Consider the following 25,861-nt stretch of genomic DNA (forward strand, 5'->3'; position numbering starts at 1 on the left):
ATTTTGCTACGATGCAATCCTGTGCTGGAGGCGCTGTGTAAATCCTTTGTAAATATTATTATTTTTATTTTGTAAATAAATAACATCGACGACAGAACATTTGAGCTTTAGTGTGGTTTTAGCACTTGTAGTACTGTCGCTAACAAAAATCCAGCAAAAATCTGCTTTTCACTTTTAGTAATATTTTATATGATTATAATATTAACAGTAGTTCAAAGGTACATAGAAATACAGTTGGACCGTACTTTACGTGTGTGATGAAACATTTATTTTGTTGGCGACTGCACCTACGTGTGTATTATATTTTGCAGTTAGTTAGCAAGGTGCTGTGGTCGATGTTAGTTGGCTTCGATGTTATGGCACGGTATCTTTTGTATTAAAACAAAACGACAAACGACGAACAAATGCATAAGCATTTACGTATATTCCAATCGAGTTGACTTTCTATAACATAATATCGTGGAACACAGGTTCATAAAAATAACGCATTTCCTTAATTGTATATTTTTCATTTTGATGCATTTTGTGTAGAATTAGACAATCTCATTATTTTAATTGTAATTTTATAATGTTTTATTGTATTCTCATTAAGTTTTGTGATAGACATACATACTCTGTGAAAATTGATTCTACGTTGAGCGTCAATTAAGCTCTTAAGATATTACAGAAGTTATGTTTAGTGAATCATTACTGTGATAATTTTAATTTATTGTGATTTCCTCGAACGAGTTTGTTTACTTATGTTTTAACGGATACAATGTAAAAGGCAGCATTAAGCAATTAAATGAATTTGTAAAACAAAATGTCTATTTCTAACTTAAAATATTAATGACCTTTTTATGCATTGTTTAAAGTTGTACCAATATGGCGGCATTTGCTTCGTTTGCTTGTCGTATGGGTACAATTATAAAGATTAATGATATCTGATAATAATATGTACCTCCAATATAAAACTAACCCATAATCAATGATAGCGGTGTAACAAATGTATTCATGTAAACTAAGGTTACCTATGAACTAGTAATGATGACGTCGATTTTGTATTAATGTATTTTTTGTACATAATGTAGCTAGAGGAAATTAATTATGTGCAATTATTACCACCTCTATGGCGCAATACCAAAGGTATTTATGTTCTGTAACTGTTGTGTAAAATACTCGAAGTTATTAAAATTATAACGAAACGATCGAATTTATGGAGTTTTATTTACCTCTCAGAACTTTTTTATTGCCTGTACCATGTAGGTATTACATTGCTTTTTACTACATTTACATTTAAACGAGTAGAATGAGAATTTTAAAAATTTTGTTTTTTTTCACCCTTCCAAACCCTTTTAGAGTTCCTTAGAATTAATTATTACTAAGTAATTAAAAGCAAGTTAAAAAAAGTTAATATGACCCTCTTAACGAGTTAACTAGTGTTTTAAATAATAAAGATTATCTAATAAAATAATGAAACCTAGTTATAATACTTGAACAAAATGTTCGTTTGATATTATTATAACAGTGTACAGCACTGCAGATGGCACTACTATAAAATTAGCATAAGATTCCCATTAACTTTTAAAAATGAGTACATATATATTATTTACATTGATGTTACTATAATAAAATTGACTACTTTCTACAGACGATTGTGTAAATACACGTCACAAGTACATAATTCATTTTACAGCTCAAATTACGTATAAACAACTCTTTATTATAATATCATTTCTTAGAAGTAGGTTCTTTTTTTATGTTATTTGATATATATAACTTTTTCGTGAAAATAATATAAAAATAAAAATACGAAAGTGACAGCGTCATTGCCATATCTGTTGCTGTCTTATTAATTTTAGATCTAGCAACTTTAAATCATGCGTCACAACTTGAAATGGTAAGCTGTCAAAATTTTTTGTCAAGTCTGAGTGTATCAACAGCTGTTTTACATTTTTATATCCGTAAATTAATTAAAATTGGGTATCAAAAGGTAGTTTTGTGTTCTTTAAACAGGTCATGGTAGTTTTTATTAGTAATAGTGTTGTATATTATAATGAAACAAAGGTAAGTGTAGTGAAAGAAGAGCGTAGTAAAGAAGCGCAATGTTGTTTACGTGTAACAGACAAAGATGTTTGTTTTTTTAGGGCTCGCCCGATGCAAGGCGGAGATGATTTGGTGGCCTATACCATGGGCAAGAAAACTGACGCACCCGACCACAGTGAGATACAGCTACACAGAATAAAACCTCAGGAACATTTTATTGAGGCCCAAGTTCAAGAAGGCGATACTCTACAAGCGATCGCATTGAGATTTTATTGTTCTGTAAGTTTAACTCAATAAGATATTTATCTATTAACGTCCGTTAAATAATGTTTGATACCAATTTACAGTTAACAATATTTTCAATTAAAGTCTCATTACCATAAGAGCTCTGTTATCATTGTTATCTTGTATCAAGTTACTTAGTTATTTTTGTCACTTTCAGATATCAGAACTTAAGAGGATCAACCACATACATAAAGATAATGAAATATTTGCAAGAAGGACCATTAAGGTCCCTGTTACACCATACTCTGTTTTGACAGAGCTCATTCCAACACAACCGCCTGAGGCGACGCCCTCGACGTCCAACACAACGACAAACACGACGTCAAACGCAGTCATACAGGAGTTGTTAAATACTAGTAATTATAATGGACTATTGAACCAAAATAATATATCAATAAACACCTCGCAGAAGGAAGATTTGCAGTGTTCTATAGACTGTAATACTGTTGTGATGAACAGTACTCTGACGCCGTCTGTAGTGCCTTACACTGACGCTGAGCAGAATGAACAAGCTACGGAAGATACTCAACTCTTGCCAAGTAAGGAGAAGATATCCGTGGAAGCTGTTGTGGTGAAGGAGCTCACCTCTCATGGGGCTGATTTTGGACTGAAGTGGTTCCACTTAGTGTGCTGTATGCTCATTCTAGGCGTTGTGATACCTCTTGTATATGTAATGTTTTATTTAGACAAACATGAACATTCTGAAATTTCTGATCTTCCACCATTACACTCAAATCGATGACTGACTTATGATATTCGATCTGATGGCAAAGCTTTAAGTCGTGATGGTATTTGTTATAAATCAATTTTATATATCACTGTAAGGGGACACAATGTGATTCTTTTAATAAATTATATCACTATAAGTACATATCAAACATACTTTTATTGAAATGTAATGTTATGTAAATTTATTGCCTTGACAGATGAGTTTATTATAATTTTACTAAATTAAAAGCGAAAGTATATGTGTTTTCTACCTCTGCAAACCGATTTCGATAAAGTTTGGTAATGAGGTAGCTGCCACCTGGAATTAATAAAACTTTATCCAGACTTCGATAATGGACGGTTATGTTTTTGCAGCTATAATAACCGAAATCCAGACGGGCGAAGCCGCGAGCTAAAGCTACTTACCTACCACATAAATTGCAATACATTTAATGGATTTCTTTTATTCACAGTGATTACAGAAACCGTTAATTAACTTCCTATTAAATCTTACGTTTCAGTTCTAAAACACAGAATAATATTATTGCTGTCTATAATTAGAATAAGTACTTGTATTATGGTTTCATACTTAATCAGTTTCAGGCTTTATTCCATTTCGATAATTTTTACGCACGTACGTGCTTAAGTAACTATAAAATAAACACACATACCTGGGTCCTAGAATATAATAGCCTATTGCGCGTTTTATTCTATGATAAGACTTCAGCGTGATGACTATCTCATTTATAATAATACATTTAATGTTATTTTCATTGAATTTACACACGTACGACATCGTATTGTATTGAACATAACAATATGCGTCCATATAAATACTTCTATTCTTTCAAGATATTGTGGTATAGTTTTGTAACAAAGTATTGTCAACACCAACAACAGTTAGTATTGACTCAGCCACAAAGACGTCTAATACAGATGACCAGTCTATAGGAGTTTATTGAAAACCAGGTGAGTCAGATGAAATAAATTATTACTTGAGGAAATGGTTAAAAGGAAGTATGCTTCGTAGTAGGTAAGAAACCAGTTTAATCATACAAGCTCTGCAGTACATTTTTCTGAAGGCAATATTCTAGAGAGCTAGAATTTGAAACGTTTACATTTTTTTCGATCGTTTCAACTAGGAGTTTCTGTCTAATTAAAATAGATTGGTATACTATGCTGCCCGATGCGTCCACACTTTAACTTTTTATGGACGTGGAGAAGACATCCGGCAACTAATTTGCTGGCTGTTCTTTACGGTCGCAATTTTTTTATTATTAGTGTATTGTGTGATGAGCTTTTGTGGTTATACCATTTTTTGTTACGTAGTCCTTTCGGTGTTTTCAGACAATGTTACGAGTAAAAGTACAAAAAAAACCAAGTGTCATAAAATAAACTATTTATTTTCCTTGCTATCACTTAAAAATACATCGATGTAACAAATAAATCGGTAAATCATTGACACAATCTTAGTTAACACTCTTTTACAATTACATATTAATTATGATAAATGCATTCTTAAATAGCTAAAACCCGACCAGAGAAATAAAACAGGAGGATATTTTGAACAGGGGTCGTACCCCACAAGAGATACCTGCAAAGTAAGTCGCCCGCCCTCACGCAAGCTGTAATAGTGCAAACATTAAGGGTGACAGTTTGAAGTTTCCTACAAGATAAATGATTTATATTTTAATTTGTAAAACTTCCTCTTTGAATAACCCCTCATTGAAAATATCATACTGTATATCACACCATTATTGCATATAATCATTATATTTCAAGATTAAACAAGACAAAATATAGCCTAGCATATTCTACGATTAATAAATCAAGTCAAAAAAACAAAGTTGACAAATATAATTTCATTGGAGCATGCAATAAACTTAGCACAGTAAATTATATATTTTCCTGGTTAGGCTTTGTCACTATGTACAGATATATAATAATAAGGTGAGCCTCGGATTGATACTGTATAAAATTAATGACGTGATCTGAGGTGACAAAAGTAAAGCTTTTGATATCAATATAAACACACTTCAAAATCGCTGCTGCTATTAGAAGTTCCCACGTCCTCCGAGATTCGGGTTACTCTCGTGCACACTGAAATAACGAAAAGGACGTTAGATTGTGCTGTAGCCATACAGTGCATCATAGAAAGAGTTTGACAGTGAGAATATAGTTATGATCATGTGACAGTAACAGTACTGTGAGACAAAGTCAGCCTGGCTTAAGTTCAATATGGAGACAACATTCTGTCAAACAGCCCACAACATATTTGCCATGGTACGGTCGGCAAAGTATAATTTATGTATAAATATTCCCAAGCAACACACAGAACAATATTAAAAGCACACGAAAATAAACAATGTTAGTATTACAGAAACAGGAGCAACACGGAAGAAATCTTGATCCGAAGTATTCGCCCACGCTTTGTAGGGAGATTAGTGATTTCTTGTTACTCAAATCAAAACAACAAAATCACTAGTCTTCCAGACAACTCGAGGCTAGTGGTTGAGGCCCGTTAGTTGATGAACACCTAGAAATGTTAATTACCATATTGTTAGTCACAATAAAAGATTAAATGAGTTAGAACATACAGTGGTGATGAATGATAACGTAAGTACAAAGTTTCTAGTGATACAAGGAGTCAGAACAATTGATCGACGACATTGTAAGTATGATAATACATTGTAAACACTCGCTTGAAATATCTACGCTCCCTCTACTAACAACTGTGTGCAATTTTACCTGAGCATCACAACATCGACGTCACACAGTCAAATCCGTTCAACAAACTCTACTTAATCTTAGTTTGGTTTGGTGCCAACTCAGGGAACTCTTCAAACATTCTATCGTCAAAATAATATCGTGTTAGTAATATTGAATTATAGTGATGGTAAATATTTCAGGAAAATCCTCAACCAAATTAAATGTTAACAGCACAAATCAGTTTGACTGACAATATTAGCGATGACTGTATGGTAGTTATTGTAATTAATGTTGACATGCTTTTCAATTGTTTTACTATATGAACATTGACACAAGGTATTGAGATAACATGATGAAGTCGGCCAACAGGGGCAGCTACATTGTATAAGGATTGAATCGAAATAACTTATCTTGTTATCTCTGTATTTGCAAAGGATGTCAATTAAGTGGGGTGTGTAGACTGGTGGAAGACAGACATGAGTAGCACACACGGTATTGAAGTGGTACGCACCTCTGCTGCAGCAGGTACTGCGCCATCTGTATGCGCTGCGGGGTGCCGGTGATGGTGATGATGCGGTCGGTGGAGCCGGGCAGCGGCTCCGCGATCTCGATGCCCGCGCCGCTCTCTGCGCGGATCTTGCGGATGCGGGAACCGGCCTTGCCTATTATCGCACCGGCCAACTGGAACATTCACATATAAAATTTCAATGTTGGCCAGAAAAGTACTAACTTACTATGTTACATTTCAGATTATTTCTAGATACGAAGGCACTCTTACATCTTTGGGAATGGTGACTTGTGTGGTTGTGTCCTGTTGGTTGCCGCCGTTGTTGCTAAAGTTCCCACCGCCGTTGCCGCCGCCTCGGCCGCCGCTAAAGTTTCCTCCACCGAAGCTACTGCCGCCGCCACCGCCACCTCCAAAGTTCCCTCTGGGAGGACCACTGAAGCTGGCTCGAGGTCCAGGGCCACCGAAGTCATTGAAGGCGGGCCTGGGCCCGGGAGGACCATTGCGACCCATTGGAGGGCCGCGAGGGGCTGGGCCGCGCCCCGCGGGGCCCATGGGCGGCATACCCCGTGGGGGTCCGCGCGGTGGTCCTCGAGGCCCTGCACCCCGAGGCCCACCACCTCCTTGCCCACTACCGAAGCCTCCATATTCATCCGCATAGAAGTCATCGTAATTGTGTGGATCGTAATTTTGTATGGCGCCTTTGATGGGAACCTGTAATTTTAAAGCGATGTCAAAGGTTTGAAATATTTTAGGTACTTGGACGTATCATAGTGTTACATTATCTCAAGTCAATCCATTTTATTCAAAATGTTGTGTGCGTGCCGGTGTGTCGGTACTGACCTGCCGGATGAGGTCGAGAACCTCCTTGACGCCGGCCGCGACGGCCTCGGCCTTGCCCACGAGCTGCACGACGCGCTCCATACTCTGCGGCGCCGGGTTCGAGAAGATCTTTAGGCGAGCGCCTGTTTTCTGAAAGACAATGTCTTGTTGAACAATCTTTTATCAATTTTCACATGATTCTTTGAAAGAACTTGAAATATGAACTTTTTTTATTCACTCATTTTATTGTAAAACGTGAAATTCGAGGAATTTTCAATAAGTGTACTAAGAACAATGCTAAGGACGAAAAATATAATGGGTTTTTGGTTTTTGACAACATAATTTAGCTTACAAAGGACAATAAGATCATAAAGCATCGGTTTAAAAAATATTATATCTATTTAACACACAAAGCACTGAACGAAATTCAATAGATAGTTCAGTGGTTGTGACAAAGTTACGATTAATCAGAGAAAAAACAAATACAACGCCCTATGCAAGGACTAATTACATAACACTTATCATAATATGTCTGGACATGTTTATGGGTCACGACATAGTCAGGCTGTTATGGAGCCGCATGAGAAATCGATGGTTGATCAATTACCAATATTAGATAACGTCATGGTCCGCGATGGCTGGCTGATGGTTCTCTCTGTGTGGTTGACGTTTGACAGGCGGCGGGGCGCATGCGCGGCGGCATCGACCGGCGCACGTGGCCGCCGCCCGATCACGCACAAACAACCCTTCGCTACCCGCCCTACAAACATCCGCGCGACGCACCGCAACACACACATACTACGAGTCAAAGTTACTCAATACCGACGCGCACCTCAACTACTACAACTCACTTCACAGTCAACGCGGATGCACTACACTATTTAATTGAGACTGAAATGTTCACTTCGATCTAGGTCGTACGGATAGAGCTCAACGCAAGCTATCGCGCAAGTGATCGCTAAAAAGTCGCGGGTGTAGAGCGCGGTTGAAGCGACCATCCCTCGAGGGTGGTCGGGCGCGGAATGAGCGGCGGAGCGAGTGACGGCGCGTGCAACACCTGCCGACCTCCCCTCCTTGCACTTGTGGGGCTCCGCGGAAAGCTCGCACGCGCCACGCCTACGCCACGCTCACGACACGCCGCTAATAAATTCGAGCGTAGAGATGGTACACTTTCACAATGTTTTAAATTAAAATGTAATTGGTGGGGTGGAGCTAAACAATTTAAATATAGCACTCGATTGATGTTAGTAGGCTTTTCTTTTATATAAATTATTTTTTATTATTTGGTCCATTTCTTTAAAGAATCCGTGATTGAAGTAATCGTATCGGACGCGATCCGCGACACCCACACCAAGTCTAACTTGTCAGTCATATTAAAGAGAGCAGTTTCTTTCCACGATATAATTTATTAGAAATATTATTGTTTATGCTATTTCCACAACAAATCTAAACGTAACTGACGCCGACGGACATATGGAAGTCCAAGATCTTGTTTAGCCAAAAAAGTGTGTGCTCGACAAATAATTGTATAGTCTGTCTAAAACATATTACAGTTCAATGTTCCTGACGCCGACGATCAATCATAAACTTAGCCCGTCCCGTCTACCCGTAAAAGCTTCTGCCATTATTTTAACACCATTTATCTTGATCAGAAGAAAAGCGTCATTCTCTGGTATTCGAGCGCAGCTTATATGGCTATCAAAGTTACTTCTTAGCTTAAAAAAACAAATACTGAAGTGTTTACAATTCAGGCAGTATCAAAATATAGGACAAATTCTAATTCACGTTTCATGTTTTGGTAGGCGGGCCCAAAATATCGGCTGCGGGGTATTTCCCACGGGAGGCGGCCGCTAATCAGCTACTGAGCAAGTGGTAATATTTCCAAACCGGCGTTAACATTATTCAGATCAACTACAATTCCCTGAAGCACTAAACAACGTCTCTTGAATAATCAGAATTCTCGAGTATGTACCTTAGTATTCCGTGTAATCAAACTACGTGGTATACGTGTAAGTCAAATTTCATCTACGATGTAGCTTTATGTTAATAAAAGTTGTTTCGGTCGATATGATTCAAAGCAAAGAAGCCTTACGAGTAGCGGTGCGATTCGATCGGAAACGGAAGCGGGCAGCTCGCGTGCCTCCGTAATTGTGGGCGACACCGCGACAGCCGAGCCCGGTGTCACCCGCGCCTAATTACACCGACGACATGTGTTTGCCGGCTGCTATCTGTTATTTGTCTAACTGTACACAACACTATTGTATTGCTGTGTACTATGCCCCACATTACTCCAACCCTTAATAACGGGGTGCACGTATCCGCTGTCACAGTTTAAGTACATGCAATGCAGAGGATGTGGAAGTTCACAAAAAGTTTCCCGCGTCACGTGCGCTGGGCTCCGTAACCCGACGCCGGCGCCGAGCGCTTCCGACGGATGAAACCCTATAACACGTGATACTCCGAGCCCTCCAGCTAATTCAGAACCAGCACGGGGCGCCAACAATGGGTTTTGTTTAAAAGTTTCGAAAACAACCTTAAAAGTATTCTTGTTTACGAACTCTGATGAAATCGTCGTGAAAGTTACAGCAATCACGTGCTGAAGCGGGTTTCGAAATGATTTCTTTTCCTCCGCTTTCGTCATAGCAAAGCTTCGAGTTAAAGTTTACCTGCAGGGTTCAAAGACGTAAAAAGCGGCGGATGCGACACCATATGTTTGAAATTTCTATTTATGTAAGAAAAGAGGCCTTCGAGGGCGAGAAGCATTGTGCAAGTAGGTAAGGTAGGCTGGGTGGAGCCCAGGTGCGAGCCACTTTTTGTGCGGCCTTCCGGCGCGCGGCGGCTGCGGGCGCACCTGCCGCAGCTGCCGCCGCACGCGCGCCGCTACCCACCACATGCGATGCCTACACTACACTCACTTCAAGAAATTGCTGCCCTAGGTACGCTCCACACGTGAAGGTCACTAACCTCGTATTAACACCGCTTCTGGCACATGTTGATTCACTAGCATTCGACCTACCGTTAATAATAATACTTTTTGCACGAAACACAATGAATCTTTGTGTTATTGAAAACGTCTCTATTCACATATTTTTTATGTGGAACGAAATTTCATAGGAATATTGTTAATTCAACAGTACATGAAGAATTTTGTGTCTTGTTAAATTGAAGCCGTAACTTATTTAACAAAAGAATAAGGAGAACAGCTGATCGCCGCAAAAAATATAAAAGAAAAAGTGAACCAACATGGACTCAGGTAGAAAACGATCAAGTCTTTGAATTATTTCCGGAGACAAAAACATTGTGTAGAATATTATTTGAATACAGTCTTTTATGAACAACAGGACGACGCAAGCCCGTCTCCCTACATTCTGTGGGAGCTATGCAATTTTTAGATGAACCCAAATTATGCCGACTATGAAATAAAGCCGCTAAAAGCCAGGTTACAAAGTTGTCAGTTTCGCCGGACACCGCACTCACGTACTCGTTATAAAACTTCCAACTAAGTTGGACGAGTGGTAATTGATCCACTGCGATGCACTCTGCTGTTATGCAGACGCTTCACCTTGTTTGTTCGTCGACGAGTTATGAAACCTTCTAATAAACAGAGACTTTGTAAATGCAATCGCTGTTTGTTAACAAGTACGAGACGAGCTATATATAGTTATAGTGATGTAGATATGTGTAGCATTGGGGTTTTAAAAAATACAATATCGATAGTCAGATAAAGGTTTGAGATTGTTGGCGGCCCGGCAGCTGCCTTTGCATCTGCCCAGATCCCTATGCACCGGCACCACGTGGCCTGAATGCCGCTGCGGGTCTACATGATAAAAAATCCTTTAAGTATAAGTGAACCTTCGCTCGACAGATGACTGCTAACAAGTCGTTAAAGCAAGCTGCATCTGCTCGCCACCTCAATTATTGCCCGTAGATAACGGATCACATTTAATCGCATAAGATACGATGATAAAAAAATATTAAAAGTCCTTGCAGTCGGCAAACGGTCTTCTAAAACTACATTACTATATCTCTAATAAAAAAACGGGTCAACAATGAGAGTTCCGTAAAAAAAACTAAATTAAACAATTTTTTCTGAGCCAACCGTTGCTTAACCTCGATTTTCAGTATTAGGGATCCGTTTTACCCTTTTGGGTAAGGTTTACGCTAAAATGTTAGCTTTTAGAAATAGTTCAGAGTTACACACAGGCGTTGCGTCAGCTCCTGATTAAAGACTTCGGTTGGGCCAATACAAATCGGGCGATCCTTTTATATTCTCGCATGTAACCAATAATATCTAATGTATCAGTATGAAATGACAAACTGTGTGTAGAGGAGGTATAATACCATAAATGTTTAGACTAAGCGCTTACCTCTCGCAGTTCTTTGATCTTGGCTCCAGCTTTCCCTATAACGCATCCGGCGCGGCTCTGGTGGATCAGTAGACGGACGTCCAAGTCCTCGTTCGTGCTCTTGACACCTCCCTGTTTAATTATTACTTGGTTATTAGTCTTTCTTTACAAATTTTAATTAGGGGTAAGCCTTTTCTAAATAAAGTATTAACCACTGAGAATGTGTTATTTTCTTGTTTGCTTTTATGCAAAAATATTATATTATGTGAACAGAACAAGTGAATACTTACTTCTGCTAGGCATGGCAGTATTTCTTTAACGATTTCCAAAATCGTGTCGACATCCGGCGCCGTAATCGATAGTACCCTGAAAAATCAGCAACATTAACACACACGTCTAACGCAGGACGGCCAGTATAAAATCACAGCACAATATAAAACGGTTCAAATATATCAACGGTCAGGGAGGTCTGGACTCATAAGTAACTGAAGCATGATGCGATGAAACTTGATGTCCGTACGTGTTGTACTGAATATATAGATGCCTTCCAGCGTGGAGAGAAGTAAGTAAGTAACAAGTGATAGGATTCAGTCCTAAGGGCACAGACATAGCGGCTAATGAGCGAGATACAGGGACTCCGAGGTCGTGAAAGTAAAGATCAGAAGGCGTCCAGTGCGACACAGTGCAGTCCTGCGGATGTGATGAGGACGGGAGCTCGAGTACGGAATAAAGCGCCTAACGCCGGGAGCTAATGATATATTTAACAGATTCCAACTCCTGACTGTTGACGAGCAGAGTGCAAGAGCTCCACTCGGGCTGTATTAAGTTTTGAGAGTAGATGTTGGCGATATAGTTTACCGTTCGGGGCCGGGGCAATCTGGGACTGTTATAGAGGCTTTGTACTGCGTGGCGGGGCGTCGGGTGCGGGGCAGCGGCGTCCGGCGGGGCGGGACCGGCAACCAAGACACGCTGTAGCGGCGCCCCGCGCGACTACACTCGCGGGCTGCCGCCGCCGGCCAGGCTCAGCCCTAGGACCACTCGCTACGTGGCGAGCTGAGCCTGGCCGCGCGCGCGGCGGAGTGTAGTCGCGCGGCGCGTCGCGCTACTTGCCCACAGGGGCGTCTCGGGGGCGCTAATCACCTGCAAACTGGCTGCCGGGGGGTTATTCTGTCTATAAGTCTACGGACTCGCCGCTGTCGTAAGACTCGATGCCGAGATCAACTATCGAACCTTACGCTCTTCTTTGTTCGCAAAAGTTTTCTTTTAAACTTTACAAGACAGACGAGTATAGCGTATTTCATGATAAAGCTAGAAGATACGGGTCTGGTAGGCTTTTTTATTACCCAATAGAGGCACATAGCAGTACAATTGTTTAGAGTTTATAAGATTGGTAGACGTACCTGTGGCGAAAAAATGTTAAATGTTTAATATGTATTAACTAATTAGAAACATTCAGATAGATAAAATAATAATGTAATTTATGCTAAGTTAAACTTACGGTAATATGAAATTCGTAAAGGACTACGCAAGACTATGTTGATTGTAACAATACTCGTAAATACCTGCCATTGCTTGAAAAGCTTATAAAAATACATTAATAATGAACGAAGGACTAATTATATGACCTAAATAGTAATACATTAAGTATAGAGTATCAAGCCGTATTGATGAAACGAGTCTACTCGTAACAATCCACTACTTACTTTATGTGTAGCTGCCTAAATTAGTGGAAATACTGACCTGATTCCTTAGCTTGGATATATTTGCGCCGCCCTTCCCGATGATCGAGCCCGCCACCTGATGACAACATACAACGTGTCAATGTCGAATAAATAAATCTGCGTGTTCTGACCGAACCGAAGAAGAATATTCTGTTTAACTAATTATGCGTACCTTGCTCGGTATGAGGAAGGTGACTTCGTCGTCGTTCTGGCGTGGACGTTTCTGTGCGGGCCCTTCATCGCCGTATGCGTCTCGCTTCATTTTACCTGAACAATACAACATTATACAATTAATTAATAATACTACAACTTTGCATTTTACGGGCGTATATACATAAAGTAAAACTACTCTAGTAGCTGACTTCAATTGTAAAATTAAATATAAATGACTAAAAATAGAATTGATAGAATGATAAAACTCGAAAGCTTATTTTCATACATCAGTTCAAGTAATTTCAAAGTTATATAATTTACGTACATATTCATTCACATAACCTTCCGCTATAATTCCGCACAATTTTGCTTTGACATGGCAATTCCCGTTCAACGTATTCATACGCTGCGTGCGATCATAGGTTGGATACAGTTACAATGTAACTAGATTATCCGGATAATAAGGGGCTAAAGCGACCTTAGTCCTGGGAACCGGATGCAGGACGTGACTGGCGAGGTACAGGTACGAACGACCTACATCGGGTACATCCTCCAAACGATTAACCCTAGCCGCTACTAGATTACAAATGTATATTCAGTCCTTTATTGTAGCGCGGATTTATAACTGGTTTTCACTAAAATTTAATTGTTTGAATTCTGTCTGCGTTACAATGTTATTTAAATACCTAAATTTATAACTAAGGACTGCGCTGCGCAATTGCTTGAGAAATAGCAGACTCCGGGGATTAAAAAGACGGATTTAAATAATAATTTTATGAAATTATACATGATCTTTCTTTGGTTGAACAAAAGAGGAGCGGAAAGCGGATCTCGATACACAAACAAGTTTTTATTTTAGATGAATATTTGACATTTGACGGTCCAAAAATACATTTTACTCAAAAATAAAAGAACAAGTACTTGAATTATATTCTTAGCACCTGTATTTTGTATTAAATTTTTCCTCTGACAGATTCGTATCCGTTTCCGTTTAGGAGCACGGCGTGGGCCAGAAAGTGTCCGGTGGCAACCGGTGATTTCATTACAATAAAAGGGAATCCACTTAGTAAGCACTTCAGGTTTTTTGCAAAAAATGTTGAGCGAAACGCAGACTTATTATTTCTAACGGTATTTCAGTTTGATTTATAGATCTTTCAACTAGTTATAGATGCAAGTAATTCAGTAGAATGCTTGTTAAGAGACCCTGGTGAGCCGACCCGCAAGTTGTTAAGTAAATTAAAGTCTGGGATGTTAACTGAGTCGTTAAAATTTAAATACCATTTAGAGTTCTACGATCACACAGAAACTTTTAAAACAATTATCTGTAAACTTCTGAGGCAAGTCTCTGATGGATAAGCTCTAGCAATTAACTTAAGTAATGGATATTCTTTATTCATAACTAAAATACATAGGACCTCTATTGTGCATTTTTGTTTATATCGAAGTCGTTATCGGCGCTTTATTAAATTTATACGTTCGAATAACACAGCAGCTTAATGACTTAAGAAATAACGAGGCTCTTGGGGGGATAAGGTAAATATTTTTGCAGTCATAAAGCCGGCTAATTAGTGGAAAATGCTCGTTATAATAGAAATAGCTTCACAGAAATGATTTTCCTTCTTTTCAATTAGGTATTTTTGTGACATTGTGCATTTATTTGGAATTAAATTATGGTTTGCCTAAGCTCGATGCATGTCGCAAGCACTTGAATATTTTTCGAGCTAACCGAGTTTCGTGTTATAGTTTTACTTGGAAACTATTACAGAGTTGGCGTGTCGTGCTACTGAGCATGCTCATAACAAACTGCAGTCACTTGCAGTTTACATGAGTTCATAATTTACATAACAAATAAAATATTGTAATTTGTTTGGGATTAAATAAATAAAATATTATTTTTCCAAACACGTTTGCATATAATATCAAGACTTTCCATCGATATCTACATTTGCAGTGATCCATTTCTATTTTTTTTTTAGCTGAATTCCTTTATTTCCGCTCTATAAATGTAATTTCTGTAACTAATTACCGCATATTATTAAATAAATTGCATGGTCTTCAATTATAGATGTTTCAACAGGAATATCATGATAAATATACACCGTGATTTTTTAGTCGTCTTACAAAAGCAGCCCAGTTCATGTATCCAATGAGTAGAACACGTTCATGATAAAAAAATAGGTATTTATGAGATTTGAATAAATTTTAAATGCAATTTTTATTCAATATTATGATGCAATTTGTAGTCTTTTAGAAACACATCTCTGTTGGGAGCGCGGTCCGAGCCTTGTAACAATGATGAGGGGTGCGGGCGGCGGTGTTTTTATCATTTTTAAGAGTATATTTCAGATTTCTCTTGTTTAATTTTTCTTCGTACTTATTATCTTAGTCGATGATAAAAAAATAATAATCGCGCCTAGGGGTATTTTACGTCGGATACATGAACTGGGCTGCTTTTGTAAGACGACTAGAAAATCACCGTCTATAAAACAACCCCATAGCATTTTTAACATGACTGGTCTTATAATATTATTTCAGATAAGAGTAGACAGAATGAGAGGTGTGACAAAATCATTTTTTCATATTCGACACATTTTAAAACATACGCGTTAGTCAAGATCGAGGCCTAAATCCGTAAACGTTTTGAGAACTAATAAAACGATAGAACAAATAAAAGGCTGAAAAATTTCTCGGAATTGGTCCAAGGGTGCAGACCGTGCAGATGGCACCGTATGTTAATGCGACCGTCTGCCGGGCAGCAGGTGAACGAGGTCACTGACACCCCGCAGGTGCACGCCTACATTCGCAACTCGCGATTCAGTTCGCGCCACAAAGGGTACCGATACTACTGATACTATCAGATGCCCTAAACACTATGTTTGGACAAACTTTGTTTTACTATTTTAGAAGCAGATAAATAACGTAATTATCGTTGAATTATAAACCCTTTTTAGAAATTGAAAATATAATTATTTTTAAATGATAAACAAAGCGAAATAAATAAATAAGGAGGAAATTACTTAGAGGAACTCGGACCAATAGAATAATCTCGAACAATAATGTTACTGAAAAGCTTTTCGAATAAAAACGAGGTGAAGGACAACTAAAATCATAATTATGTTCGTGAATAGAACAGGCGGCACTGTCGGGGCCCGGAGCCGCCCCGGCAGGTGTTCAACACACAAAGACCGACAACATACCTAAAGACCAACGAGCGCAAAAAGAGCATTAATAAAAACCTACGAACAACCGTTGATCAAAATGTCACTACCAGCTGTCCCGCCACGGTCTACAATATCATCCATACTTTAGTATTTTATCTACAACCCTTAGCGTTTTACTTAACAGAATTAATAATTCCCTATTTAATACAGTTATATTTATTACGGAACAAAAAGCCAGAAAAAGTAAAATTAACCCGATTTTCAAGATGTACCACTAACGATTAAAATATAAAGGGTCTGTGGAAAACTGGGAAAACCGAAATGAAGAGCGCGATATATTTCGAATGAACCGGGTTTTTAAATAAACGGAAAAATCACGTGAAAATAAAATCGCGAGAAGGGGAAATACTCACCGAATTATTTATCAGGAGCGATTAGGCAACGGCGGTATACTCCTAAAACAATAGAGAAGCCAATTAGATCGAAGAATGGAAAAGTTTAAATAAAAAATTTAAAGTCGCGAAATTTTCCAAAGAAACCTACATTGTAACGAGTTTGTAAAACGGAGAGCGCGTGAGGCTTCATGCTGGTAGGTTTGGTTCGCGTCTAGTAGTGAAGACGTCCGCGAGTAGACTGACATCGTTTTGGCTCCGACGGGCGTTAGTAAAGCACCCCCGAGACGCCGGGGCGCCGGAGGTGCACATGCGCGCCACCCGCCGCCCCGTCAATAACACCCTGCCTCTCATTGTGCCCCGGAAACGACGACTTAACGAGTCACGCCGCAAGACGACACCCTGTTCTATGTCTAAGCCAACCTAGATATCTCCTACAAACTAAGATAACTTGTTATCCGTCTAAGCATCCCGCACACTGATTTACTCGGTCTCGCCTGAGTCGCGACGTGTCACACTGGTGTTTTAGATAGCATTTACATAATCAACAATCTGCATATTCCATACATGCAAAACAATAACACACATTCAATTGTTTTCTTTTTATCGAAGTAAAATTATTGTTCTGTTATCTGTATCATACCATCAAAGTAAAGGCTGGTGGCGTCATCTACATTTTTGATAGCTTCACGAACTACGAAGAGTAATGTAACATAATAAATAATTATACGAGGTGGTAACTCTAGCATGCGACACTGTCATTACGGACCACTAATGTCCACCTACGACTTCACTTAACAAATTGACCACAATAAATGGACGTTAAATTCGTTGTTCCAAGTCCACCTCAATGATAATAACATTAATAACCTTTTAGTTAAACGTAGCAGTTCCTTGATTCGGGAATGATGAAGCGATTAACAGATCTCAGTTAATTTTATAATTAGCATTAAATATATCACATTATAGATATGACTTAAATACAAATTACTGCTGAACTCGTAGAAAAGAAAATTGGAGACCGAAGATCGAAAACGAAAAATGAAGTTCATTTTTCATATTTAAAAAAAAAAACTACTCCCGCAGTAAGGAATTGAATCCTTGTGTCGCTGGGTTTTCACAAACATTCAAATCAAATGTATAACCAGACCAAAAACAAGCATTTGTGGATCACACAAATGCTTGTTCTTCGCGGGGATCGAATCCGCGACACGACACGCACAGTGGATTTGGCGTGGTAACTTCAACCACTCTGCTATCCGTGTAGAGTGAGTAGTTAATATGAACACTCCATTGCATTGTCCATCAAAATGAAATTGATTTAAATTATTTTATGAACGAGATTATTATTGGTTACTTGTTTCATAAATAGTATGGCGAAGACAAAGAATCAAAACGTGAGATCATCACATTTGTGCATCATACTTTATTCAAAATATATTTATGCGCCCTAGTGAACCTTTGTCGTATTGCGAAAAGTTTTATAATTAGATCAAAATTTACGAAGTTAAGCAGACCCAGTTTGATGTTCCCAAACGAAAATTACTTCAAAACATAGTAAATTACTTTCACCGCTGACCGAAAACCAATCAGGCGATTCAAATATTCTAGCGATCAAAGAGCGATACGTATGTTTGGACTACATTCCGTAAATGTATGTAAAGCACACATACATTTTATGTTTGTAGTTATATGTCAATACCTAATGGTTAATAGCCTACCGATGAACCACGTCAAGACAATCGTAACCATGGCAACCGAATGACAACAAAAATGCGCACTATAATAATGCTGACCAGTGACAATGATGGTGTCCATAATCTACTTTATCTTTAAAGGTAGCATTGGGTACCACTATTTTAAGATACATATGCTGAATCGATAAAATGCTTATCTCGAAAATATCAACATGCTATTATGTACCAATATTAATATCCAATGTAATTTCATGCACTGTAACTACCTTTGGACATAAATATGGAAGGAATTTAAAATTATTTTTTACATAACGCAAAATGCTTGTGGCTAAATGTAAACTGTACGGTTATATAAACAAAGAATGTTAAGCCGGGCTCGCCGCGGTTATCCACTGAGGGGTGATCATTTTTAGTTATACTCAAACCACTCTTGTCTCCGACAACGGACGCCTTGATCTTTGACAGTATCTTTTACAATTATTCTAACAAGGCTTGTTTTAGGACACTATTACTTACTGGAAAGTTTAGATAGGTAGTGGATGCAGCGAAAATATGAAATTCTGCTAAATACAGTAAAGCGGGAATTCGTCCCCAGATAAAATTCAAAAAGGGCCAAATGAAAACTACGTAATTTATTGAATATTTTAAAATGGAAATCTTCATTTTATGCCAAGTAATAGTATGATTTATTTAATTGGATATTAACGTGAGATATAACATGTGGTACGAAGGTAGGTATCGGTTCCGTCGTGGGAAAAGCCGGCTGTTGAGACAATCATGCGGTACTGACCTAATTGTAGCTGGCTTCTTCCAGCGATATTATTTTAAACGTGTAATTGAAGTAGAATATCGAGGGCCGTAGTGAAGTCTGTAATTTACCTGACACAGGTTGCTGAAATATTCAGCGACAAAGGGAAGCCGCCAGGCGCCACCGGCCACCACATGACTGCTACCAGGGACTGGACACGTGATGGGTCGAGGCTACACCACGCCACCCATATCATTAATTCCCCTTCTTTAAGAGAATATGCAGGTGTCTTTGAGGCCAGGTCTAAATAATTTAGGAGTTCGTAATTACCAAGCACCGATGTAGAGCGTGCATTTTAAAATAGAAATGCACGATGTAACGTTAATTGTTAAGTATGGTACGTACCACACAATCATTATGCTGTTATTAGTTTAATTGATATTTTAAAGATATTAAGATTTAATTTCGCACTTATGATGAAATACAGAGATAGTTAACTTTGCTAGAAGCCCAATTGAAACATATGGAAAAACAAGTATGAACAATAAACTTACTAGACGAATGTAAACGACGATAGAACATTGCAAGCTGCAAGCAAACGGTGTTTTCAATAGAACCGCCAAATTGTGCTTTGACTCAACTAACTATCAAATTTATTATTGCCGAATAAATTACAGCAGTCACGTTAATTTAAATTTCATTTAGATAGAGCAATTTTTATTAGTCCACTGAAAACCATTATCCTTAATCCACAAAATAATGTGGTATTTTAGGTAGGAAACAATCCTACACTTTAGGAAATTTCTTAAAATATCTTAGTAAATAAGAGTTTTTGTAAGAAAATACGCTAATTGAAAAAAACGACATAAACAGAACTTTGAAGATCAAATTATAGAAGGAATCGATTGTATTTAAAAATTAAAGCCAATTAGTGGCCCGTCAGGCATATACCACTCCCTCCTTGCACGTCAGGGCGTCAAAGCGGAATTAAGTCATTAAATCACGAGGATGCCGACAGCAATTGTTTATGCACTAATGAAACAACAACAAACGCGATCAACAAGATGCCTTATCGTCTTGCAAAATACGTCAACATTAGTTCAAGCGCCTCCCGTCCGAACTGCTATGCCATATTAGCCGTGTCGCATTTAAATTACCATAATACACTAAATATTACAGCTGATCTACTGAATTCGTAATAAGAGCGACATAAATGTACGTGTTATATTATATCAAGTGTTTTATGTACAAGTTACATGTATAACACATTCATCTTGATGCGTATGGGATAATTCTAAGAATAAAATATGAGAGTTTTCTGAAATGGCACACAAGCGGCAGGTAGAGGTATACGCCTATCTCATATATTTTTCTAAAACGATTCCTACGCTATAAATTTGAGGACATTTACAATACGAGGTCTTCGCCAAGGTTGGTAAGGACCTAATCTATTATTGATAGAGGCTTTAGCAAAAGCCTTTTGGTGAAAGGGTTTTTCGATTATAGAGACTGTGCTGAAATACCATGTCATTTCCGTAATACATGCGAAATTGTAGAAAATTAAAATCACTTTTGAATAAACTTAAGATTTTTTTTTCTTTTATGTATGCTTCATACAAGCACGTAAAGGGAAATTATATCGAAATATGTAGCCTATGCAGCTATTAATACCTTCAATTTAAGAGTTACATTATTTCATGTGATCAGGTGAATAGGAATAACAAGATTTACCATTTCCACTAAGCATAAATATTACACTTACGACACCATCGCGAATCTCAAAGCGGTCTAAATCCCCAAAAGATTTACAGCTCAGATTTTGTCTGACAGCAATCAATTATTCATTACATCACCGCGCGCCCCGATACGTCGCGTAAGAAATCGATAGAAAATTTAGCAAAATCATCCAACAGAGATGTATACCTCGGTTAATCGGTTACCACTTAATAAAAGTAATTGAGATATTACTTTACACTCGTGGTCCCACGTTGGGCGCCCATTTATGTCGCATAGGCTCAAGTTTAATGTTTAACAAACCATGAAAGTATTTCAACCCTAGTTACAACGTTAAGAGCCTGATATTCTCTACGGTAACAGTTTCCTGGAACGATCTCTGACCCTCTACCTGAACACGAATTTAATTTAGACATCTTCGGCATAAGTTCTACATAAATAATCAGAATGTTGTAGATACATAATCTAAGCGTGATATGCGCTAGAATAAAGTTTCGAGAGCTTTAATTCTTTTAAGTGACAATTAATTTCACAAAATACATCTTCGAGTTTCATCTTTAATGTTAATTCGATCGGTATATGCAAGCGTACGATTTGTTCCTGTTTGTTAAAATAAAAGGACAGATTTTATTTACAGTGAGTTAAAGTTCGTTCGTTTTAGATGCGTGCAAGGTTTGGGTAATTTAACATCGTACAAAGAATGTTTCAAAGCAGCATTTGGGGTTGTCGAGCGCATGACCATTACCTAATTAATGTTTCAGAAATGTTAGCTTCGCAGTTAAAGAATGCTATTATTTTAAGAAAACGTTTAGGTTATTAGGAGAAAGGGCAGCGTAGAGGGCCACGTTCGCCCCTTGTGGCCTTTCAGATAACGGTTATCCATTTCGTTTCCTCGTGGGCCTGCGGTGTGCGTGAATATTTGATGTTTCTATCGATCATAACATCTTTGAGGTGGGAACCCGGTCGGTCGAATGCCCAACGTTGGTCACTGTTTCAGAAATATAGACATGAAGTTAAATATCTGACCGGAATACGCCTCATGATACAAATAGAACCGATTCCGAGATAGCTTTGAACATCAATTATAGAATTGGTTGTGACTTTCAAGATGACTGGTAGGTTGGTGAACAAGTATGTAACTAAATAAAATACTATAACATTCCACTATTAAATAGAATAAACGTCTTGTTTTCACGTAATCATAAAAACCAAATTGGCGCGAAATAGTTATTCAGATTTACATTGGACATCCATGGTTTGATTTTATGATTTATGATTGAGTTCAAAAACAATATCATACTACAAAAAAAAATACAGAGTGTTTACATTAGAATATGATTCCTTGAAAACTTACAAAAAATATTTGAACGGTATGAATGAAATATATAGTCTCTCATTACATGAAGGCTGCCAGGGAGTCTACCATTATGTGGCGACACAGCTCTAATTTCCTTTGTCAAGTAGACATTAGACATGCATGCATTTTATATGTAAACCATAATTTCCTGAGGTATCGTTCATTATAGTATATTTGCGTGCAAGTCTATAAGTCAAATGGAATATCAAATGATGCATTTAAAGTTGTAATGGGTTTGTCTTCATGACTTATGGAGACCGGCGGTGGTTACCGTTGTAAAAATAGTCTAGAATTGTAAGAAAGGTATCGGACGGACGTTTCGTGAGTGTAATTGGAGAGGCTCGTTGGGCGTGCCGCACGCTACGGCATCGCAGTCGGGCTGGAGACATCTTGTATGTATGTGCCTTTCTAGTAATTTCCCGGTACGTCCGTCCTTGTATATTTAAGCGGCGGCGGCGTCGTCCGTGCCGCTCTCATGCATATGTCATGAGCAGTTGCCGCGCGACCGTTTGTTGACGGTCGAGCCGCGGGAACCGCGACCACCGGCCCCCAGCCCAGGCCGCCAGTCCCACCACCGATAATTATTACGTTCTACTTTCGATTCCGGTGGCTATCGGCGCCGCCCCGCCACTCTGTGGTGGCTACGCCGCACCACTTGCGAAGGGATGAGGTGACAATTAGATTCCCTTTTTCTCCAATATTGTATTGCATGTACGCTCAAATTAAATGGCAGACACCGTAAAAGCAGTCATAAGTTTGGTGCACGCACGCGAGGCAATAAATAACATGGCTCTATTTAATGTCCCTATGGACAAACAGCACTGATGGTCCGATGGGTTATTGAATAAAATCGTTTATTATGAGCTTTTCCTAAGCCTAAGTTATAGCTTAGTTAAAGCAGATTTTTGTGCTTTTTATACAAATAAATGCGTTATTTATTAAAAAAAATATGTATCGATAAGAGCAATAAAATCAGAGCTCGATGGATACGCTGGGATGGATTACTTAAATGATTTCATAGATGTTTGACTTTGTGATGGATTGCCTCGGATCCCCTCGACGTTTTAAGGGCGAGAGCGAGGCAGTCATTAATTAACCACTACTGTGCGAAAAGGCAAGAAAGAGTTCTCGGTATTAAGAGCAAATGGGGCAATAGCTTTTTTTATAGAATGCAATAGGGCGTATTTACTACCGGGTTTTATTACGTTTACATAGATAATTTAAGAATGACGCTATTCTAGTTACTAATTATTGCATACAGATTGCCGTGAAACTGTGGTCAAAATTAATACCCTCATTAAAATTCCATTTTCCAATCAATTTAAGTGTTTAGTCATTAGTGTTGTAGAATCATATCATTTTTATGTACTTTGTCAGAAATACTTTAGGATTGATTATGGAAATATTTATTTTTGCTAATAGAATGTTATGCTGTTAGACAGTTCAAAACTAAAATTTAAATTTAAAGAGGGGCCTAGAATTTTAAGTAGAATGAATACCTATTGAAAAATCCTGTACCAGAAATCATTGATTTCAGTAGCTTTTGGCTGTTTCTGATTTAACGGAAAAAAACAACTTTAAACCACTGTTTACACTACATGTACAAAAATTCTCGAATTAAAAATATCTGAACTTATAGCACTATAGATCTGTGCGAGTTGGTAGCAGATGACGAAGTTTTAAGAGATACTTAAACTTATTTATGTGAGTTCAATAAATAAATCATAAGAATAAACAAAAGATAAAGACGGCCTCGAATGAGATCGCGCGACGAACTGGATGCATACCACAAATAATGGAAGAAAAAAGCAATAGACTGGAAAGAATGGAAGAATCTAAGAGAAGCCTTTGACCTGCAGTGGGACAGTAATGGCTAAACAAAAAAAACTGTATGTGACAGACAAATATGAATCAAGTTTATATGTAATATTATTAACTGTTCAGTATTGATTTCAAATAATTTTTTTTAGTTTTTAATAAGTACTTTATAAATTATTAATAACTTGACAAAGCCAAAGCGCAGTAAAAGTGCAGTTGCAGACAGTAACAGCTTTCAAAAACAGCAAAGGCAAATCTCAGCATTAATTCATTGCAAAACCATTGTTGCAAACAAAATTCATTTTGGATTTTAACTCTTGTTTTCCTTCCCATGGTAATTTTAAATTAAAATGAAACAACATAGCATTATTTAAGCAGATTGATGTTTGTAAATTTAAAATTCATCACAGTCAGACTGACAAACCCTATTATAACTACAGTACAGCTTTCCTTGCCACATTGGTAAAAAATAAAAAGTTAAAGAACAACACTAATCATTATTTACTACACTTCTAATACAAGAACAATATACAATAGCGCACTTAATGCCTGTGACATTCATATACCAGTCCAACATAGGATGATGCAAAGTAAATACTTCAATGTTGGTTAAATATACTAAATATAATTAAATTATTATGTTACTTAGCAGTATGACCCTACAATAACTACTCATAAATACTTCTTTATCACTAAAACCAACTTCAGCGCACAGGATGCCACAGTACACAGATAACCTTATTCTAAATAGTATAAAGATTATTTATGTATTAACATGAAGCTATATACGTAGAGTCACTTTGGTCTGTATAAGGTAATGATAACTAAAGAAACTATTACGATATTCTACAAGATTTCGAGTTATTAATCTTACTCATATTTCTGTGAATATTCAACATCTGAAAATAATAATCATTCAAAATTAGGACTTTCTTTTATACAAATTCTTAAATGAGCGAATGAATCTTTGTTGAATTCCTAATATTGTGTGAAACGAAAGTTGTTTAGGAAAGTACGGAGATGGAATGTTGATAAACTTCAAAACTGTTTGTCTATTTGTACTAAAACAAGTAATTTGAGAACCTACGATCGAAATATCATAACAGAACGATATCTTTATTATAGAGCACGCCAAATACTCTGTATAATCATAGGTGAGCGAGCGATGAAGACAATAATACAGTGCGTAATAATAGAATGATTATTTGTGAACGAATAGTTTCATCAAATGCGAATTGCACACCGTCAAAAGATGACTAACCAGTTCAAAAGTAAACATTTGTTATAACCTCATGCCCTAAAACTGGATGAGATCAATAAACACATTTAGTTATAGATAGGTAGTAATTATAAATAATAACACCAATAGAATCAACGCCGGTTGCAAAATAATCGATAACATGACGTGACTGTCGTGAAAAACGACGACATATATAATACAAAATTGACATACCTTGTGGAGACGAAATGTTCTAATTAATATTTTCTGTGGGAATAATTCTTCGTTCAACTACAGTTTATTAATTTACACATAAAACAAGTCAATTATATTGCGAAACAGGAAAACCACAAAAAAATGGCGGCAATGTAAAAAAGATGTTTGGTAGAATTTTCATGTTGTATTACCACGTAAATCAATATTCTACTATTTTGAGTTATTTGTGAATGAAAAGGATATGG

At 37.7% G+C, this 25,861-nt stretch overlaps 2 protein-coding genes across 4 annotated transcripts; one reads left to right on the forward strand and one right to left on the reverse strand.

The window, feature by feature from the left end:
• Positions 1-1,876: 1,876 nt before the first annotated feature.
• LOC113503791 (lysM and putative peptidoglycan-binding domain-containing protein 3) lies at positions 1,877-3,188 on the forward strand. Its single transcript, XM_026885890.1, has 3 exons — positions 1,877-2,046; positions 2,127-2,304; positions 2,468-3,188. Exons 1-3 carry the CDS (start codon positions 2,036-2,038, stop codon positions 3,050-3,052), a joined length of 774 nt encoding a protein of 257 aa, XP_026741691.1. The 5' UTR covers positions 1,877-2,035; the 3' UTR covers positions 3,053-3,188.
• Positions 3,189-4,400: 1,212 nt separating this feature from the next.
• On the reverse strand, positions 4,401-25,801 carry LOC113503775 (heterogeneous nuclear ribonucleoprotein K). 3 transcript variants are annotated; one of them, XM_026885862.1, is made up of 12 exons: positions 25,635-25,801; positions 16,849-16,890; positions 13,294-13,388; positions 13,141-13,197; positions 12,259-12,302; positions 11,691-11,766; positions 11,422-11,532; positions 7,076-7,204; positions 6,506-6,946; positions 6,239-6,408; positions 5,767-5,867; positions 5,056-5,118 (listed from the first exon to the last, which is right to left on the reverse strand). In XM_026885862.1, exons 3-11 carry the CDS (start codon positions 13,381-13,383, stop codon positions 5,816-5,818), a joined length of 1,170 nt encoding a protein of 389 aa, XP_026741663.1. In that variant the 5' UTR covers positions 13,384-13,388; positions 16,849-16,890; positions 25,635-25,801; the 3' UTR covers positions 5,056-5,118; positions 5,767-5,815. The 3 variants fall into 3 exon arrangements, with proteins under 3 accessions (XP_026741679.1, XP_026741663.1, XP_026741670.1); XM_026885878.1 differs by lacking the exon at positions 5,767-5,867 and having other exon boundaries at positions 4,401-5,118; positions 25,635-25,799; XM_026885869.1 differs by lacking the exon at positions 16,849-16,890.
• Between the last annotated feature and the right edge of the window lie 60 nt (positions 25,802-25,861).

Source organism: Trichoplusia ni, chromosome 2 (assembly GCF_003590095.1).
Source record: "Trichoplusia ni isolate ovarian cell line Hi5 chromosome 2, tn1, whole genome shotgun sequence".
In the NCBI taxonomy this organism is placed as follows: domain Eukaryota; kingdom Metazoa; phylum Arthropoda; class Insecta; order Lepidoptera; family Noctuidae; genus Trichoplusia; species Trichoplusia ni.

Excerpts from the sequence above, each read along its gene's own strand:
- LOC113503791 (XM_026885890.1), top strand. Across the intron at positions 2,305-2,467 it reads CATTGAGATTTTATTGTTCT|ATATCAGAACTTAAGAGGAT; the intron begins GTAAGTTTAACT and ends TGTCACTTTCAG.
- LOC113503775 (XM_026885869.1), bottom strand. The coding sequence starts at position 13,383 with ATGAAGCGAGACGCATACGGCGATGAAGGGCCCGCACAGAAACGTCCA. Across the intron at positions 11,767-12,258 it reads GATTGCCCCGGCCCCGAACG|GGTACTATCGATTACGGCGC; the intron begins GTAAACTATATC and ends CTGATTTTTCAG. Across the intron at positions 7,205-11,421 it reads AGATCAAAGAACTGCGAGAG|AAAACAGGCGCTCGCCTAAA; the intron begins GTAAGCGCTTAG and ends ATTGTCTTTCAG.